Source organism: Chrysemys picta, chromosome 2, assembly GCF_011386835.1.
Source record: "Chrysemys picta bellii isolate R12L10 chromosome 2, ASM1138683v2, whole genome shotgun sequence".
NCBI lineage: Eukaryota > Metazoa > Chordata > Testudines > Emydidae > Chrysemys > Chrysemys picta.
In genome coordinates this window covers 190,836,892-190,850,848 of record NC_088792.1, presented here as the reverse complement: position 1 = coordinate 190,850,848, position 13,957 = coordinate 190,836,892, and the positions used below count along the sequence as shown (strand labels likewise).

General features: G+C 44.1%; 1 protein-coding gene across 17 annotated transcripts in view; it reads left to right on the top strand.

Annotated features, from left to right (window-relative positions):
• ZNF236 (zinc finger protein 236) overlaps window positions 1–13,957 on the top strand; it is a 251,431-nt gene that overhangs the window by 114,174 nt on the left and 123,300 nt on the right. For all 17 annotated transcript variants that reach the window (XM_065585139.1, XM_065585137.1, XM_065585143.1 and 14 more), the window contains exons 19-23: window positions 4,290–4,441; window positions 4,621–4,833; window positions 6,004–6,286; window positions 6,881–6,984; window positions 13,100–13,465. In XM_065585139.1, coding sequence (XP_065441211.1) covers window positions 4,290–4,441; window positions 4,621–4,833; window positions 6,004–6,286; window positions 6,881–6,984; window positions 13,100–13,465 — 1,118 coding nt within the window. The remainder of the gene's footprint in view (window positions 1–4,289; window positions 4,442–4,620; window positions 4,834–6,003; window positions 6,287–6,880; window positions 6,985–13,099; window positions 13,466–13,957) is intronic.

Genomic DNA, 13,957 nt, shown 5'->3' with positions numbered 1-13,957 from the left:
ACTGACCCAAAGTTGGTGCTGGTGCCCTTCGAGAGTCCACAACCCACAGTCTCCCTTATATTGGATGCCTCCTACCTTGGTTGGGGAGCATATCTCAGTACGCTGTGGACTCAAGGGACATGGTTTCGGGAGGAGCTCGTGTTACATATAAATGTCAGGGAGCTCAGGGCCATCTGCCTAGCCTGCGGAGTCTTCCTACCCCAGCTTTCTGGCTAGGTAGGGCAGATGTTGACAGACAACATCACCTTGATGTTCTAAATCAACAGGCAAGGGGGAGCACGCTCATCGGCTCTCTGCCAGGAGGCCCTACGCCTGTGGGACTTCTACATCCAGCATGCGATGCACCTGGAAGCCTTGCATCTTCCTGGTGTCCAAAATACGCTGGCGGATCGCCTCAGCAGGTCCTTCTGTCACCATGAGTGGTCACTCCGCTCGGAGGTAATAGAGGCACTCTTCCGAAAGTGGGGGGCTCCCTGAGTGGACCTGTTCGCCACCAGACAGAACAGTAAGTTTAATCAGTTCTGCTCTCTCCAGGGCCTCGGCAGGGGCGCCCTTTCTGATACCTTTCTCCTGTCATGGTCAGGAGACCCGATGTACACGTTTCCATTGATTCTGCTTATCGGCAAAGTCCTGTTGAAAATCAAGAGGGACAAGGTGTGAGTCGTCATGATTGCTCCAGTGTGGCCTCACCAGCATTGGATCAGCACGCTCATGGAAGTGGCCATGGCAGCCCTGTGGCTACTGGCCGGCCACCCGGACCTGCTCTCGGATGACCACAGTCGGCTCCTGCACCCAAATCTTACCTCTCTCCACCTCACAGCTTGGATGCTTCATGGCTGAACTAGGAGGAACAGGCCTGTTCTAGTAAGATACAGCAGGCTCTCTTGTAAAGCAGAAAGTCCTTCACCAGAGCGACTTGCATAGTGAAGTGGAAGCACTTCTTCTGCTGGGCGTCGGAGTGCAACATCTGCCCAACCCAGTTGTTTCTGCAGTCCATCCTGGATTACCTGCTTCACTTAAAGTACCAGGGCTTTGCCCTCTCTTCGGTCAAGGTGCACCTGGCAGCCATATCGGCCTTCCACCCTCGCGTCCAGGGTAAATTGTTCTCACATGAGATGTGTGACTGGTTTTGCCACAGAGACCCCCTTGAGCTGTGTTGCAGTCGACACATCCACGAACTCCTACCCGCCTCTGGTGGTACTGCTTGGGAATCACCTATAAAGGAATGGAAATGAGCAAGCACTCGAAGAAGAAAAGACAGTTATCTTTTCATTACTGGTGTTCTTCAAGATGTGTTGCTCATGTCCATTCTATGACCTATCCTCCTTCCCCACTGTTGGGAGTTTCTGGCAAGAAGGAACTGAGGGTGGGGGGAGCCGGCAGCCCCCCTTATACTGGTGCATACGCATGCCACTCCAGAAGGCACCAGAGCCAGTCCCCTACAGATGCCACCGGGGGGAAAAAATTCCGGCACTGGTGCATGTGGCAAGCACACCCACCTACAATGGAATGGACATGAGAAACGCATCTCGAAGAACACCAGTTACAAAAAGGTAACTGTCTTTTCTGTCTTGGACACATTCAAAAATGTGTTTGCCAGTTGGCCTACCTCTGAGACTCACCTGACATAAAACACCTTCACAATTGTGCTCCTCTGTAATGTGTCATTGCTCAGTGGTATCTTTCTGAAAAGCTTACTTTCTGGTTCTACGACCAGAACAATTTTCTTCAGGAGTTCTCCACCGCTGAATAGTTTCCATGCTTTCCCCAAAAGTAGTGCAACTTCAAAAGTAGCCACCCAAATCTGATCCACTTTATTCAAAAAATCTCTGAGACGCTGCTGTTGTATTTTGAACTCAGGGTTTGCATCATGTAATAGTTTGCACCTCGTGGTAATTCTGTTTCAAGTACCCATGGTATAGTGACGTTGCATTGCATAAATTTTGATTTGCTGAATTTCTCTCTTACAAACAGCACACACTGCAACTTGCTCAGAAACTGAATCAGACAACTTCAGAATTACAAGAAACTGCTTTTAAACCCGTCTTGAAATGTTGGTTTTTCTTCCTTCCATGTTTTGCTTTTCTTAGCAGGAGGTGGGACCATCTCTATATCACATTCAGGGTCACATTCTAGTGCTGATTTTTTGAAAAACTTTCTGATATCCATTCGTGTCTTTAAGTCTTTTGCCTTCTGCCACAAACAATCTCAGCCTACTCAAACACCACACAGTGACCTTGCTGATGATGACATTGACGAATAGCTGCTTACGGAACTACAGTAGTGGGAGATGTAAACACAGTATGAAAACATTTTGTGACTTGAAAGAAAACCACACCTATGTAATTCAGCTCTGGCTGAACTGTAGTAATATGTAGAAGGGAATGAGTATGCATTATGATTTATGGCGTTTACAAGGCAACTTTAAAACTTTACATCTCCACAATTGTTGGGGCACTCGGGTACATAGGAGTATTTTGACTTCTGTATTTGGGGGAGCAGGGCGATGTGGATTTAACCAGGACTGAACAGGGCCTTATGGGTGGGTGATGTGGGCAACCGCACACAGTGCCGTGGTGTGGGGAGCACCAGGGTCAAGAAGCAAGGAGCGGCTAGGCCTGGGGTTTGAGGCCTCGGAAGGGAGCTCAGGACAATGGGGAAAAGGCAGCAGGACACATGGGTGATGGGGCGGTAGGTGGGGAGCCCGGAGAGGCAGCAGGAACTAGGGATGATGGGGGCAGTGCTTAATTTGTAACGAAAGAAGTGTCAGGGCTCAAGCTGGGTAGCCAGAGAGTGGCGGCTGCTGGTGGGTGTCCAACTCTGAAGGCAGGGTGGCATTAGGGTGCTAAGTGTGCTGTGAAAAGTGATATTTGTATCTTCGTTAATGTCACTTTTCACAGCAAGTCCTGTGGATGGAGAGTTGTGGGGGCGCTGCCGTGTGATTGGGGCTGATGATCGGCACTTTGGGCCAGCACCCGCAGGAGCCCAAGGTTGGTGCCCGCTGCTGTGTTGACAGGGCTGGGGATCAGTGTCAACTCCCACGTGTCCAGGGGTCGGCACCTGGGCTCCTCACCTGCTGCTGCATGGCTGGAGCTAGGGGTTGGCATCCAGGGCCAGTATCCGTTGTTGTATGGGCAGGGCTGGGGGTTGACGCCCCCACCATGTGTCCAGGGGTCAGCATCCAGGGCCACTGCTTGGTGTCCGCGGAGTCTGCTGCAGTGCGACTGGGGCTTAGTGTCGGCATCCAGGACGAGTACCCGCTGAAGCCAGCTGCCGTGCGATTGGGGCTCCGTGTCTAGCGCAGGGGATCAGCACCCTATGCCATGTGGCTGGGGGTTGGCACTTGGGGCCTGCCTTTGGATCTGCACCTGCTGCTACATGACCAAGGCTGGGGGTTGGTGTCCAGGGCCAGCACCCACTGGAACCTGACGCTGCGCAATCAGGACTGGGGGTGGGCGCCCAGCTCCAGCACCCGCTGGAGTCTGCAGTCGGTGCTGGAGATATGCACCCAGGGATCAGCGCCCAGAGCCCGTGCCCACTAGAGCCCAGAGTCAGCAACTGGGGCCAGCAGCCAGGGCTGGGGGTCGGCACTTGGGGTTCGCAGCTGCTGTCACATGGCCAGGGTTAGGGGTCAGTGTTGGCGCCTGGGGGTTGGCACCTGGGGTTGGTGATTGGGGTCTGTGCCTGCTGCCGCACTGTGCTTGCTGCCCACCCCCGCTCCACCCGGTGCTTGCTCCGTCAGCGTTGTATGTCCCACCTGTCTCCAGAGGCGGTGCAGGGCAGAGCATCCAGGAGCAATAGGGAGGGGGCGGGGAAGCTGATGCTTTGCCGCTCCCCTCCCACCCCCGATCACCGCCCAGGAGGCTGTCATGGCCACAGGGAAAGCCCCTGGTGACCGCATGTCTATACCTGAGGAATTTATACTTTCTAAAACTGTATATTTGGAAAATATCTCTGTATGTTTACCTACAGAATTGTTTTAGCTGCTTTACTGGCATAATTTTACTAGATCATAGCAAAACAAAAAATACTACTAATTATATCAAAGCTGTGAATGCTGCTTGTACTAAACTGAGGTTGTCAAATACTCCCTATGTAACTTCACAAAATCTGGAAAACTTTGAGGACACGTGATTTAAAATACATACATTCAAGAATAGGAGTACACTTGCACTGCCGTTTTCCTTCGTTTAAACAAGAATGACTTACATCAGTAGAGTTCAAATAAAAGGCAATAATAACTGTCAGTATAGCACAACCTGAAAACTACCATTTCTTTGTTTAAATAGATGTGACTATTGCAACAAGGGTTTTAAGAAATCCAGCCATTTGAAGCAGCATGTACGATCACATACTGGTGAGAAACCTTATAAATGCCAGCTGTGTGGCCGTGGATTTGTTTCCTCAGGAGTTCTTAAATCCCATGAGAAGACTCACACAGGTAATGGAGTACCTTTTTAATATTGTGTTTATTTATGGTGTACACAAAAGCCTCACTTGTGAAAATATGTATTTGTTTATATGACTTCCGTTTTGGAAGTTGCTGTTGTCTCTTAATATTCTCTATGTGCAGGTGAATCAGACAAGTACAATACTTTTTTTTTTTCCTGTTACTTTAAGGAGTTAAAGCATTCAGCTGTAGCATTTGCAATACAGCTTTCACTACCAATGGCAGCCTTACCAGGCACATGGCAACTCATATGAGCATGAAGCCTTACAAGTGCCCATTCTGTGATGAAAGCTTCCGAACAACCGTTCACTGCAAAAAGCACATGAAAAAACACCAGGCGGTCTCCTCTGCAGTAGCAGCAACTGGAGAGGCCGGAGGAGGAGGTGAACAATTTTTTGTTTGTTTGTTTTTTGTTAACTGTAATAGACCTTGACTGCAAACCAGGCAAAAATGATTATCAACAAATTGCATTCATGTGATATTAGCGCTATAATTTATGCCCTCTTGTTTCAAGATGCAAGACTATGCCCAATAAGCCAGTAAAATTGCTCCTTTACATTAACTAGTAGAGGAAACAGAACACACTTATGAATAGGTCTGACACATTCAACCCAGCAATAGTTTACAATACATCTATACGTGGTATTCCATCCCAATGTAATTAATGGTCTTTGCACCTTACAGTAATTTATTAAAAATTGTTTCATGGGGCAGATATCAAGTGACTTGTAAGAATATTTTTCATATTTCTGCTTTGACTAAGATCTTCCTTTCACATTCTGTCAACCTGCTCTTTTTCTGGCTCCAATCTCTAGCTAAAAAAAGGGCTATCTTCATTCATATCCTATAAGCAGCAAAAAAGCTCACTTTTTATTGGAAATGTGAGTGGGCACTTCCATGAATTCAAGATCCCACAAGAGTGGATTTTTTGGGGTCTTTCAGTATTTTCTACAGAATTTTAAAGTGCAGTTTTACTCTAAAAAAGTGACTTGTAAAAATGGCATTGAGCATTCCATACTATCTAAATTGAATTCCTTTTTTTAAGTATAAATAAAGAAATGATTTTCTGCAGAACACCAGGCCTGCATACTCAGCTTGAAATCTGAAAGTCATGTAGGTTCTTTCTAGCTCCTAATTCACTAACTATAAAGATTCTGTATTTGAGACTTAATTAACAATTTTTTCTATGTGGGTAGAGTTAGAATCCAGTGTACTCTCTCCCATAGCTGTGTTTTCCGGACTAGGCAGTTTCCCATTGGAAATATAGCTGTGTTATAGTGGAGTTAAGGTTGAGAAAACCGATCAGTAATTTGGTGTAAAATACATTATCAAGATGATGTAATTTATCATAAAAACAAGCATTATAAAACCAGGAAATTTAGCTTTAAGGTTAAACTTAAAGGAAACCCAAACTTGCACAGTTAAGACACCAAACAGCCTTAGCTCTGCCATGTAGACACATCATACAATAACTATATGATTTTGATTAAGGCATGTTAGTGTTCATAATTTCAGGTTAGATTCAACTGATTTTCTGTGTGGTTTTTAAATAGTTGTTTGTGTGGAAGAAGACGATGAAAATTGTGAAAGAACTGCTTCCAGAAAGTCTCGGCCTGGTGTCATCACTTTCACAGAGGAAGAAACAGCAGAACTGGCAAAAATTAGACCTCGAGAAAGTGCCACAGTCTCAGAAAAAGTTCTTGTCCAGTCTGCTGCGGAAAAGGACAGAATTAGTGAGATCAAAGATAAGCATGCAGAACTGGAAGCGGAGCCCAAATATGCCAATTGTTGTACTTATTGTCCCAAAAGCTTTAAAAAACCCAGCGATTTAGTCAGGTAAGGCTAAGCAGAGGGTCATGCTTTTGGGTGTACTAAGTTCTTTACTGGACATTTAACAGTATTAGCTTTTCATCAGACTTTTTATAGCCAAGTTCACTTTTGTTTATTTCACTATGCGTTATGGGGATTAACTAGCAGTTATATAGCAATTTTTCATTTCCAAAGTGATTTACAGACACACATTGGTCTCCGTAATGTTTCCTTGCTATTTCATTCTCTAGAATTGACTACAGTTGCTCTTTTCTCCATTTCCCTGAATTAAGTTAGTAATTTAAAATCTTACAATGATTAATTGTATGCAGGTGTTTGGTAACATTGTGGGATTTTATTGCAGTTAAATTTTGGTATATAATATGAAAAATCTATTTGGAGAATGAAAAAGAATTGAAAAAAAATCCTCCCTCCCCAGTAGAACACCCTCTTTCCAAGAGCTCTGAGTATGTAGTATAACCATACATTTAAGTTTAAGTACTTCAGAACTTAAAACTTTAAAGATCTATAATAGATACAAAGTGATTGGTATGGAAATTAATATGTTTGTTTAAGAAAGCTAACCGACACACACATTCATGAAAACATGTTTTTGTCTAGGCATGTTCGTATCCACACTGGGGAGAAACCATATAAATGTGATGAATGTGGAAAGAGTTTTACTGTGAAGTCTACTCTGGATTGCCATGTAAAAACGCACACAGGTCAGTAGGAGTTTGAACTTGTGTACTTGCAGCCCCATTAGCTATCTTCTTAATGGGCTCTTTTATCTGTAGGTATTGGAGGATATGGTATATGTCACTATTAAAAGCACAATGTTAACATTAGATAACACTTTTGAGTCCATAATATCTTTCGTAGTGGTCGCTGATAAAACCTATTGTTTTAACATTATATGTATCAGAAGGTTTATGATAAGCCGTGTCAGGGAAATATAGCCATGCTTTGCACATATGTTTTACTTTCATACCTGCTGGAATAGGCGAACTTTGGGCTGGTCTTCACTACGGGAGATTGATGCTGCTGCAGTCAATGAAGCAGGGATCGATTTTAGTGGGTCTAGTGAAGATCCACTAAATCAACCGTAAAGCACTCTCCGGTCGACCCTAGTACTCCAGTTCCCCGAGAAGATTAAGGTAAATCGACAGGAGAGCATCTCCCATCAATGCAGCGCAGTGAAAACATCAGGGAAAGTTGGCCTAAGCTACGTTGACTCCAGCTACGTTACTCACACAGCTAAAGTAGCGTAACTTAGGTCAACTTACTCTGATAGTGAAGACAAGCCCTTAGTGATGCTCTGGGCAGGGTTTGGGGATTATATACAAGTAGAAAAGTTTTCTTGATACAACTCATGGGCCAAAAGGTACTTTTTCTTGTCTGATGAGTTTAAAAATGAAACCGACCTAAATATCTTGGAACACTAAGTAGAAAGTGTTTAGGCCATTTTTCTGCAGAAGGAGTTTGGGCTGGCATTGATAGTCTTTTTCTAAATTGTTATAATAATTGCAGTGTGTTACCATGACTAGTGTCAGTAGATTGTAAATACCTGAACTAATAGACTTCTACCATAATATATGTATGAATTAACTAAACTTTTTCTGAGTATCTTTTTGTATTAGTTTGTTATGGCTGAACTTGTACAACTTATTGATGCAGCCACTTCTGAAGTAATTTATTACTCCTGGAAGTAATGGTTTCAGAATCAGTATGTTGTGTAATAATGCTCTTTCTGACCATGTAAGAAAGTGACCCAAGTGGTTTATAATGCCATAACCTAAGATTATATTGATTTCTGAAGATCCCTTTCATTCCAAGGAAGCGGTATTTTTTCCCCCACTAACAAACTCCAGACAGTATCTGTGTTGATGAATGTTATCCCAAACTTGTTTCACTGAACAAAAGTGACAACCTCCTTGTTGGGGATATACAATCCTGCCCTAAATAATCTGTGGAAGTCTGAGCTGCTATTTGAGAATTTAATAAACAGTCCTGTGATATCAGTTAAAGCCACATCTTGACTAATAATAATTCTAGGCTGACCAGGCTTCCACAGCCTCGGTATTCAGTTGTAAAGAGTTGTGTATTGGGCCAACCACAGAGTGTCTGGGAGCAGGTTAGTCTTGCCATAAAGAACTAAGTTTAACTTGTTCAGGAGGTAGTTTGAGAGTTTGTCAGAGGAAATGGCCAAATAGTAGTCATGGTTCACTCATCACCCACTTGACTGGCTGAAATCCTTCCTTCAGTCAGTTTTAGAGAGCTCTGAAATGTTGTTCTTCTGTGGTATGGGTGTCTGTATATAGTATGCTGCCTGCAGTTCTTGTTTGGATAGGAAAGAACAAACATTGTAAAGTATGGGAGTTTCAGTTAGTACCTTACTTGAGCAACAGTGTGCCAGAAGCATGCTGCTACTTCTTGGACTAATTGCACATGTCCATTCCACTATACATGAATGTGTGCACAGTTATCACAGATTTTTTTTTCCCCTCCGCAGTACCTGTCAAGACAGCTAGTATGCCCTCTGCTGCCACCTGCCACTGCATGCAGGTATAAGGTGTGGAGCTGCCTTGGCCCCCCTCAGTTCCTTCTTACCACCCATAATGGTTGTTGGCCTGATTCTAGCCTTGCTACTGCAAGTTCTTCTTCGAATAGTGTCCCTATGGGTGCTCCACTGTAGGTGTGGTAGCGTCCCTGTGCCTGGGATCAGAGATCTTTGGTAGCATTTCCTGTTTCGTGCTGTGAGTGGCATCTATATTGCACTGTGTGGTCCAACCACTTTCAGATCCCTCTCAACTGCCCTTGGTCTGGGATTGTATCCCTAGCAGAGCCCTTCATTTGTCCAAGAACCTTTAGTAATATTAGTGCTTATGTTGCAAGTTTGTAGTTATTGGCTATTTCTTTTATTTTTCTCTCTTCCCTCAACCTTTTATAAACTTTTAAAAAAAAACGTTTTTTTTCCTTTGCTCTTTCCTCCCTGTCTCCATGAGCGACGATCACTCATGGTGCATATGCTGAGTGAGAGGGGCACTTATCAAAAAAAGTGCACCCACTGCCTCAAATTGAAGGCATGGTCCAGAAAGGACCATGAATTGAGACTAAAACTTTTACTAATGGAGAGCTCAGTGCGACCAGCCTCAGACCCTGGACCCAATACCTCTCTGTGGTGGTCACCATCAGCATTGTCATCGGCTAACCCCTGCTCACTGCTTACTACTAAAAGACAATTTAAACTCTCCCACCCAGATGAGAAGAAATGGGCCCCGAGCTCACCCACCAAGGAGCTGCCTCAAAGAAAGGCATCTTCTACAAGATCCGTAGCCTCAATATCTTTGGGGACGAGACCTAGCTCCTATGACCATCCAATCACCTGCAGTACTGGCACTATCGAGAGGTCCAAGGCAGGACTACATAAAGGAATACTGTCACTCGGGACCGAGAAGGACAGTTCAAGGATCTCAAAATTGGCACTGACCACTTCAACTAAACAAATGACTGAGTGCATCAGCACTGTCCAAGCCCTCTGCACCTGTGAAGCACGTGGCATCATCTACTGGTGGTTTGACAGAAAGCATTCCACCTTTGGTGCCAGCAGTATCCACAATCTCTGCACCAATACACAAAACCACCAGTTGCTCCTGCCAGTACTGCAAGAGTTCTGATGTGCTAGAGACCTGATAGTCTCTGATACCCCAGAGTTGCTGCTCCTCCAAATTGAGCTCTCCATTGTTCATGCCTCTCCTCTGGAGACCCAATGCATACCACATCGTTCTCCATCAGCCCTAAGCACGACACCACCCTTTTCTAGTGAGGAGGAATACTCCATTGCTCCTTGCACCCTACCATCGTATCAAGAGGCTCCACAAAGAGAATCATACTACCACCCTAGATACCCACCCGGTGACCAGAATTGAACCAGGTCCCTGGTATGGACCCCCATTGATGCAACCCCATATGCTAATTCCCACAGATTGGCCCTATGGGGACCCTTGGGCCACGTATAGGTCACTCTTTCTCAAACTGCCAACAGATCAAACATAGGGCACAAATACATTGTCCATCCTCATCAGTCTCTAGGCCTTCTGACCCAGATTTGTTAGAAGAGCACGAGGAAAAAATGGAGGAAGATGTTACACCACCAGCGAACATTACTTCATCCCCTGACGAGGCCATCATGTCACCATCTCCAACATTGGCTGATGATTTTAAACATTTTCAAGAACTGTTCCGCAGCATTGCAGACTCTCTCCAAATCCCACTGGAGGAAGTTAGACAGCAACAACACAAGTTGCTCATCATCTTACAGGACTCCACATCGGCAAAAATTGCATAGTTGGACCCAGCCAAGGTAATCTGGTAGACCCCAGCATCAATACCACCTGACTATAAGCGAGCGGACAAAACGTACTATTTCCCCACGATGGACATGGAATTCCTATTCTCCCATCTTACTCCCAACTCCCTTGTGGTCAATGTGGTGTCATGAGAGAGGACGGCAACACCACTCCAAGGCAATCGTATCTCACAGGGACTGGAAGAGACTAGATCTCTTCAGTCGCAAGGCATATTCCTCAGCTATGCTCCAGTTTTGCATTGTTAATTATGAAGCAGTTCTAGCCAAATATAATCATATGAACTATTCAGAATTCACTGAATTCAGTTAACATTTCCCAGAGGACAAAAAAGACCAGTCTGATCCAGCGAGACATCTGTGGTAATGACAATGGTGACAAATCATCTCCAACAAGTGTGTGTTGGAAATCATCAGCAATGGCTATTCAGTTCTATTCCTCGCTCTTTTCCCCCCCCCCCCACCCCATCCCTCTTCAGGGACCCTTCTCATGAACAGCTTCTGCAAGAAGACACAAACCACTTTCTGAGACTGGGAGCTGTAGAACTGGTCACATTCCAACACAGAGGGAAAGGTTTTTATTCCCACTATTTTCTAATCCACAAGAAATCTGGCAGAGGGAGACCTATTTTAGATTTGAGGAACCTCAACAAATTTGTCAAACTACATGATTCAATATGGTGATGTTATCAACAATAATCCCAGCACTGGGACTAGCTCTTGGCCATCGAGCTAAATAAAATAATAATAATAATATAATAATTTAAGATGTACATACTTCCATATCACCGTACACCCTTCCCACAGATGGTTCCTTAGATTTGTCCAGGGTCTGACCATTACCACTACCTTTTGACTTCTCAATAGTGCTCAGGGTATTTTCCAAAGTCCTCGGAGTGATGGCGGTGCATCTCTGAAAACAAGGGATTATAATATTCCCATATTTAGATGACTGCCTCATCAAGGCTCTGTCCAGAGTCGATGTGTTCCAAGCCATAAGAACAACAATGGATCTTTTCTTGAAACTCGCCCACTAGGTAAACATGCAAAAAACGACAGACACCAGTTCAACCTCTGAATTTTATTTGGGCCCAAACTGGATGCTACAAAGGCCAGAGCCTTCCTCCCAGCTCACAGATTTTCCACGATACTCATTCTCATCTCTACTGTGAGTACCAGCCCACAGGTCTCCACCAGAATTTGTCTACAGTTGCTCGGTCATATGGAAGCAGCAACATTCATGGTAAAACACACCAGATTAAGCATACACTGCCTGCAGGGATGACTACCAACAGTGTACATACCCCACAGACACAGCCTGCACAAACCTCTCTCATTACCACTCAAAGTCAAAGACTTATTAGACTGGTGGATGCAACCCTGAAATGTCTGCATGGGAGTTCCTTTCCTCCAACCACCACTGTCCTTGATCCTGATGACCAGCACCTCCCTATTTGGTTGGGGAGCACATCTACAGACCTACACAGTACAGGGCATGTGGTCCCCCTCAGAATCCGGATTGCACATCAACTTCTAGAATTACGTGCAGTCCACAATGCATGCTTGCGCTTTCTACCAGTTATCAGATGGCCATAAGAAAAGTGATGGGACAACATCGCCTGCATGTTTTATATTAGCTGATGGGGGAAGTCAGGTCCCAATTCCTGTGCACAGAAGCGCTAAATTTGTGGAGCTGGTATCCAACATGGCATCAACATCTCTGCCACATATCAACCTGGATACCAGAACATGACAGCAGATTCACTGAACAGGAGATTCTCACAAGAGGGAGTTAGACACAAGAGCCCTACAACACATATTGAACCACTGGGGATTCCCGAACATAGATTTGTTCAGCAAACGCTGAATGCCTACTATTCTGTTCAAGAGCGGGTCTGGGTCACCAGTTTCTGGGAGACGCCTTCCCCCTTACATGGGATGCACCTCTCCTCTACATCTTTCCACTCCTTCCCCTACAGTTCAAAGTGCTTCACCAGGTACAAGTGGAATGGGCCAGAGTCATTCTCATAGCTCCAACATGGCCACGATATATATAGTATCCTTATCGCATGCCCATGGCAATCTGTCCACCAATCACCATGCAGTTGACTCCAAACTTCTTGCAGGATGAAGGCCAAATTCTCCATTTGAATCTAGAACTTTTCCACCTGAAGGCATGGTTCCTTCATGGTTCCAGGATCTGGACATAATCTGTTGAGAGGATGTAAAGGAGATTCTTTTAAAAGGCAGACATACAACTCCTCATTATACTTACCTACATAAATGGAAAAGATTCTAGACTTGGTGTGAGACCAAACATATCTCAGCTTTTTTGAAATGTCCAATATCTTTTTAACAGTACTGCAAATTGAACTTCCTTTTCATATTTGTTTAGAACTCTGACTGTTTACATTGTTATACAGTACTGGTAATTATTGATTATTTCTTCTTTTGCTCTCTCTTTTGTTGTCCAGGTCAGAAGCTCTTCAGTTGTCATGTATGCAGTAATTCTTTTTCTACCAAAGGCAGTCTAAAAGTGCATATGCGTCTGCATACAGGAGCAAAGCCATTTAAGTGTCCACACTGTGACTTACGGTTTCGTACTTCAGGACGCAGAAAAACGCACATACAGTGTCACTATAAACCAGAAACCAAGAGGGTCAGGAAGCCTGTTACCCGTACATCTGCTGAGGGATTACAACCAGTGAATCTTCTTAATTCTTCCACGACAGACCCCAATGTTTTTATCATGAATAACTCTGTTCTGACAGGTCAATTTGATCAAAATTTGCTTCAGCAAGGACTTGTGAGCCAGGCGATCCTTCCTGCTTCTATGTCAGGTAAAAATGAATACTTTCATTTGGGTTTAGTTAGCCAAAATACTAAGCTCTGATTTCTGTTAGAGAAAGTTTACAGACATATGCCAAATTGTAGTTCTTATTCAGATAGGACTTCCACTGAAGCCATTATTTGACTCTTCCTCATAAAGTGGTGCTTTCAGGGGTGAAGATAGCATGTAGTCTGTCTATTAAGGATTCATTATTCTCAGGAGAGTAGAGAACATATTCAAGTTATGATTTTAAAAAAAAAAAGCTCTTCATGTTGTTGTGATATTGCAGTAGTGCTGTACACGAAGATGAGGACAATACAGATGAAATAGCAGCCTAAATTAGAGATTCCACATTCTGGTTTATTTTAATTAAATTCTGAGGCTCTTTCCTGTAAAATAAGAGAAAATTAGTGTTTTATGTACACTGTTCATTTTAAAAAATATTTTTTAACCTTAAGCGTTAGGTTATAAAGAAAGGAAAATTCATTTACATTAGTTGTGG